This window comes from Monoraphidium neglectum (assembly GCF_000611645.1).
Source record: "Monoraphidium neglectum strain SAG 48.87 unplaced genomic scaffold scaffold03072, whole genome shotgun sequence".
Classification (NCBI taxonomy): domain Eukaryota; kingdom Viridiplantae; phylum Chlorophyta; class Chlorophyceae; order Sphaeropleales; family Selenastraceae; genus Monoraphidium; species Monoraphidium neglectum.
The window spans coordinates 1-5,843 of NW_014010556.1; the positions used below are offsets into that span (position 1 = coordinate 1).

General features: G+C 69.7%; 2 protein-coding genes across 2 annotated transcripts; both read left to right on the forward strand.

The window, feature by feature from the left end:
- Window positions 1–400: 400 nt before the first annotated feature.
- Window positions 401–576, forward strand: MNEG_12115 (hypothetical protein; the record flags this gene model as incomplete). The annotated part of the gene is made up of 1 exon (XM_014039412.1): window positions 401–576. A coding segment is annotated over one exon (176 nt), but the record flags the coding sequence as incomplete, so codon positions are not given.
- A 1,764-nt stretch (window positions 577–2,340) lies between these two features.
- On the forward strand, window positions 2,341–5,061 carry MNEG_12116 (hypothetical protein; the record flags this gene model as incomplete). The annotated part of the gene is made up of 4 exons (XM_014039413.1): window positions 2,341–2,410; window positions 2,557–2,813; window positions 3,013–4,518; window positions 4,720–5,061. The coding sequence occupies 4 exons, from the start codon at window positions 2,341–2,343 to the stop codon at window positions 5,059–5,061; spliced, it is 2,175 nt and encodes a 724-aa protein (XP_013894867.1).
- Window positions 5,062–5,843: the final 782 nt, after the last annotated feature.

A 5,843-nucleotide genomic window follows, 5' to 3' on the forward strand; every position in this document is an offset into this window, starting at 1 on the left:
GGTGTGCAAGGGGTGGGGGGGAGCACTGCGGCGGTTGTGAATTGGTGACTGCCGATTTGAGGGGGTTTGCAGGAGCTGGTCAGGTTTGCCGTGCAAGCAACGACAATGGCTGACCCCTCGGATTCCGCGCCCACCCCCCTTTCACGCTCTGCGCCGCAGCTGGATCGCGTACCTGGGTGAGCGCCCCGGCCCACTGTCCCACCGCGTCGAGCCGCCGTCACACACCAACCCCTGCCGTGTTGCAAGCGCGCCGGCCAAATCGCGCATATGAATGTCGCCACCGCCCCTTCTTCCTGCTGCTGCGTGCGCGCACCCTCCACCCCGAAACAGCCCAAACGCCGACACCCTCCGCAACGTGCGGCGTACCCGCGTCACTTTCCGTCGCTCGGCCCCACACCAGGTGCCGCCAACGCGGGTATCCCGCTGTCCATCATTGTGAAGGAGTACGGCTGGAGCACTTACTTCAGCACCCTGATCGGCGCGTGCGGCCTCGCGCTGCTGCTGCTGGCCCCCATGGTCAACCTGCGCAGCTACGTGCAGCGCAAGGAGCAGCGGCGGCTGCGCAAGGGGCTGTGAGGCCGGGGCGTGGCTGGCGCCGGCGGCGCAAGGGCAGGGGCAGGGGCAGGGTTGTAGGAAGGGGCAGGGCGTGGCCCCAGGCACACGTATCCTGGTCGAAACGATGAAGAAGAGATTGCAATACGGGCAGGTGGGCTTTGGCACTTGAATGAGCCGGGTGGGGGTTGGTGGGTTTGGGTTGGCGGCCATGAGGCCTCCCTCATGAGCTGTTGCGGGCGCGGCAGAGCGCCGCTGCGATAGAGCATGGGATATGCACATATCCATCCCTCAAGTTTTTTGTCCGCGGCTGTGGCGCGGTGCTGCTGGCACGGCGAGGTGTCGGCGTCGGCCCCACCTGTGAGATCACAGTCACGCCGCCGATCGTTGATGCGGGCGCCAAACGCGTGCGAAGCGGCGCGCCGCGCGCTCGACCCGTCCACTGCGCTGCCGGCTCAGCTATATGAAGACAACGCGCACTTTACTGCATGAGTATCTGCGAGCAGCGCACAGGGTGGCTGTGTGCTGGCACCCAGCATTTCCGCTCACGCTGGCTTGATACGAGCGTGGACCAGCAATCATCAGACCATGTGGGGACCCTGAAATGCTGCTGGGCCGCAAACCCCTCATACACGTGGGATACTTGATGTAACAATGGTGCTCCGGCAAACCGTGATACAGGTCGCAGTCGTGGATGTTGACAAGTGCATGAGACAGTCGCAGCCACCACGACCAGACCTGACCACGACACACCAGCTAGGCAGGGCAACACGGGTGCGACCCCCGCATGCGTGAGAACCGCTGTGGATCTGGCATAGAAGGCTGCTGGACAAAGTCATTGTCTCATGCTTCATCACAAGAATGCCTTGTGCTCCTCACATCTGCAGACCGGTGTGGACCCGCCTGGTGAGCAACAATCTCCGTCGAAAGCGTGCCTGGCCTCATGTACGATTCATTGTTAGCTCGCAACTCGGTTGCCGGATCTCAGCTTCAAGATACCTCCAAACCACTGTGATCGGCGGGGATTGAATTGAAATTTATTCCTGGCTGTCGTGCCAACCTTTCTGCGGGCTCCACAGCTGTGTGATAATTTCGACATTCAATGAAGGCACGTGTAGGCTTTGCAGACCGCGGTGGCGACACCGGCAGCAGCGGTGGCGGGCAACGGCAAGTAGCACAACCAGCAGCAGCGCCGCAGGCCAACGCGACGCGCGCCCCGCAGCCGCACCCCATTTCGGCAGCCAGCTCAGGGTACTCACCGTACAGCACGGCAAACTGGCCCGGACCCGATGTTGGAACGCCCGGCGCCCACACGCCACAGTCGCGTGTGCCACACGGGGATGCCAGCGCCGGCTTTGAATTTCGTGGCGGCGGTCAACAGCAGCCGCAGCAGCAACCACAGCCGCAGAAGCAGCAAACGCAGCAGCCGTCGCCCAGCAGCTGGCTCACGAGCGGGGCCGTGGCCACGCCCAGCGAAATCACTCCCACCAGCTTCAGGAGCCGCACGAGCGGCGCCGCGCCGTCTCCCTACCACAGCGGCGGCAGCACCGCCGCAACCGCCGCCTCTGGGCCCGCGCCGCACGCGTCAGGCGCCGCAGCGGGCGCCAGCGGCGGCGGGGCCGCCCGCGACAGGCACGGCAGGGGGGCGACGCCTGTGCTGCGGCAGGTGAGCCTCCTCTTCAGGGAGGCCGATCATCTGAGGCACTGTGCGTAGTCTGTAGTACCGCTGGGGCCCTGGTGCTGGGGCCGCACCCGCTCGTCCTTCCACCCCTCTTCCCCCAAAACCCCATGACCCTTGGAACCCCCAATCACCCCTCGATGCAGGCGGCCGGCAAGATCAGCGCCCAAGCCGCAGTATGTGAGTGTGCCACCAGCCACTAGGGGCGCTTCTTCTCAAATGCTTTGCCATGTGCCATGCAGGGACGGCCCCAGCCTGAGCACCCGCTCACCCACACCGCTCTCCCCCGCCCGCACCCACCCCGGCTGGCCGCATCGCCCCCCCAGCTGGAAGCTCCCGTCTGGCCCCGCCCCAGAAAGGCGCGGGCCTCTACCTCGGCGGAGGCACCCCGGGGGACGCGGGTGGCCCATCCCTCAGAGCGCCCGCCAACACCCCCGCGGCCGACGCGCCCGACAACGCGCGGGCGCGGGGGGCGGCGGGCGACCAGCGGCGCGCGGCGCCGGCGAGCGGCGGAGACGCGGCGGGCGCGGCGCTGCGGCTGAAGGGCAGGGCGGGTGGCCTGTCGCCCGCGACGGGCTCGCAGGTGCGCGCGGCACAGGGCGACAGGGGTGTTTTTGCCAATAACTGCAGCATATTCCCTGATTTTGACCAGAATTCTGGCGCATCACAATCCAGGACCTTTGGTCAAAGTCAGACTGCAGGATCCAGTTCAGGATTGTGGCTGTCAGCTCACCTCAGGGTGCCGATCTCGCGGTTTGCCCTGCGATTTTCCTTTCCCCCAGGTTGCCGCATCCCCCGAGAGCCGCGGCAGCGTCGTATCCTTCGGCTCCCACTGCACCCCGGCCGCCGGCGCCTGCTCCAGCCCCGACCCCCAGCGCTCCCCGTCCCCGAGCCGCGCGCTCGACTTTGCCGGCGCGACGCCGCAGCACGCGCCGGGCGCGCGGGCCTCGCCGGCCACCACGCCGCCGCCGAGCAAGCTTGCAAACGGCTCGAGCCGTGCGGCTGCTGCGGACGACACGGACGCGCGGCAGGCGGACACGGGTGACACTTACGCTGCCAGCGGCCCATCCGCCCCTGCCGGCGTCATCCTGGCGTCGCCCATGGGATCGAGTCACCCGGCAGACCTGGAGCAGCTGCTCATGTCACTTGCCGGTGACGCCGGGTCGCTGGCCAGCGTCGAGAGGCTGTACGGCGTGGGGGCGGCGGGAGGCGACGTCGATGCCGGGCGGGCCGCAGTCAGGCCGGGCGGCGGCGGCGGCCGCGGCGGCCCTGCGGCAGACAGCGGCCCGCGCCGCGGCCGCGGCCGCCGCGCCGCTGCACTGCTGCTGCTCCTCGCGGCGGCGATCGCTGGGGCCCTGGCGGCTGCTTGGCACGCGGACGGGCTGCCCGCACCGTCTGCGCTGCTGCCGCAGCAGTGCTCGGCGGCCAACGCCCGCGCGTGCGCCGACAATTACGCCCGCTTCTTCTCGCAGCCAATTGAGACCGACGACAGCGCCGACCCTCTCTGGCAGAGGGCGGTGCGCGCCGCGCGCTGGTACGCGCACGACTGGCAGCAGTTCGTGCTCGAGGGGCGCCTGCCCGCGCTCGAGGCGGGCCTGCCGCCGCCGGCGCTGCGGGTCCCTCAGGAGCTGCTCCTGCGGGCGGAGCACCACGTTTGGGCGCGGCGCCTGCGCGCGAGCGGGGCCGAGAGTGGCGCGCCGGAGCAGGGCGAGTCCTCGCCAGCGGGGGCCACAAGCATTGAGAGCGGCGTGGAGGACTCTGCTGACGCGGCAGCCGACGCATCAGGGCACGCGCAGCCGCCAGCGGCCTGGGACGAGCCATTAGACGCCCTCCAACCTGCCAGCGACGTAGCCGCGGCGGCAGAGCAAGAGCAAGAGCAAGAGCAGCAGGCGTCGGCGCTCAGTGAAGTTGCTCAGGACGAAGGGATCGCAGGCCTCACAGAACAGGAGGGTGCTGAGCCCGAGCCCGAAGAGCCCGAGCTGCCGCCGGTCCAGCGCTGGCTGCCTGTGAAGCTGCCGGGCAGCTGCCCGGTTTGGGCGCCGCTGGAGCCGCTCGCGGCGTGCTTCGCCGACTGCCGGCCGGACGCGCTGGCGGCGGAGCGGGCGGCGGCGCTGGCGGTCGCGACATCGTTGGAATTCCTGGTCTACGAAGCGCGAGTCTCCTGCGCCAGCCCCTGGCTGGTGGCGGCCCCCAAGAGTGCGTGCCTGGAGGCGGCAGCCTGGGGCCCCAAGGCGGCCAAGCGCGCGGCCGCCCCGGCGGAGCGCGGGTGGGGAGGCTTAATCCTGCAGGTGCGCTCGAGCTGCAGGACCTGCGCGGCAGCTGCTGCTGCAACCAGCGACGCCAGCTCCCCTGCTCGAAAGCCCGTTGCAGGGGGGGAGCCATGCGCAGCAACGTCGCCCTCTTGTCAACGCCTGAGGGCGTGCCCTTCCCAAAGCCCGGCTATGTTGTTTATGTGCCCCAAAATACAACCTCATTTTCACTCCTCGCAGGCGCTCCGTGTTGTGCTTGCGACGGCAGGCCTGCTGCTGCTCGCCGCCGGCCTGGCGGGCGCCGGCCTGATGGCCGCCCAGCACGGCCCCCGCCACCTCCTCGAAAGCGTCGCCCCGCGGCTGTTTGGCGAGAAGCTGGGCGGACGTGTTGCGGCTGTGGATGAGGGCTTGGATGAGGACGACGAGCCGGAGGCCGCGCCGCCGGCGGACGCCGCGACGCCTGCGGCCAAGGCGGTCGCCGCCGCCGCGGCCGCCGCGTCGGCCCTGGCGGCCGGGGCGCGCGTGCTCACGCCAAAGTTCAAGGTGATCACGTGCCGGGGGCTGGGCCATGAGCCCGGCTGACGGAGCGCAGAAGAGGGCCGGGCCTTTGCCGACGATCGACGCACTTGTCTGGGGCCCGACCCACCTTGCTCATAACTGAGGGTTGTCTGCGTCCTGGTGTCTTATTTTGACACCTCACAGGCACCCAAGCCGCCGGCCGTGCTAGATCTTGCATCGGAAGAGCTGGAGGCAGAGGAGATTGATGGGCCGCCCTCAGAGCTGCCGCGGGCCGCCGCGCGCGCCGCCACCTCGCGCCGCGCCGCCACCGCAGCCACCGCGGCGCGTCGCCGCTCGGCGGCGGCGCGCGCGGCCGCGGGGGCGTTTGAGATTGAGGGGGACGAGGGGGGGGCGGAGCCAGCGGAGCCCGGCAGCCCAGGGGCGAGCGTGGGGACGGCAGGCGGGCGGCGGGCGCGGAGGGCGGCGCCGACGCCGCGCAAGAGGGGTGCGCTGCGGGGGCTCGGGTACCGCGCAGCAAGCATGCGCCTGTGGCCGGGGCCTGGTGGTGGCGAGCTTGTGGGGGCAATCGACAGAGGGCGGACTTTGACACAAGCAACGTGCGTTGCACTCACACGTGCGCACTCACACCCGCCTTGGGTGCTGCCCCTCACCACATTATGTCCCAAACGCTTTTGAACTCCCTTTGCAGGGACGGCGGCCCACCCCGTGCAGTCAGAGGACCTCTACACTGAGGACCCCTTGTCCGAGGCCGGCAGGGACGCCGACACCGCCGCCGCGCCAGCTGGCCGCGGCCGCGGCGCCGCGGGCCGCCGCTCCGCCGGCGCCGGTGCAGCGCGATCCAGGGG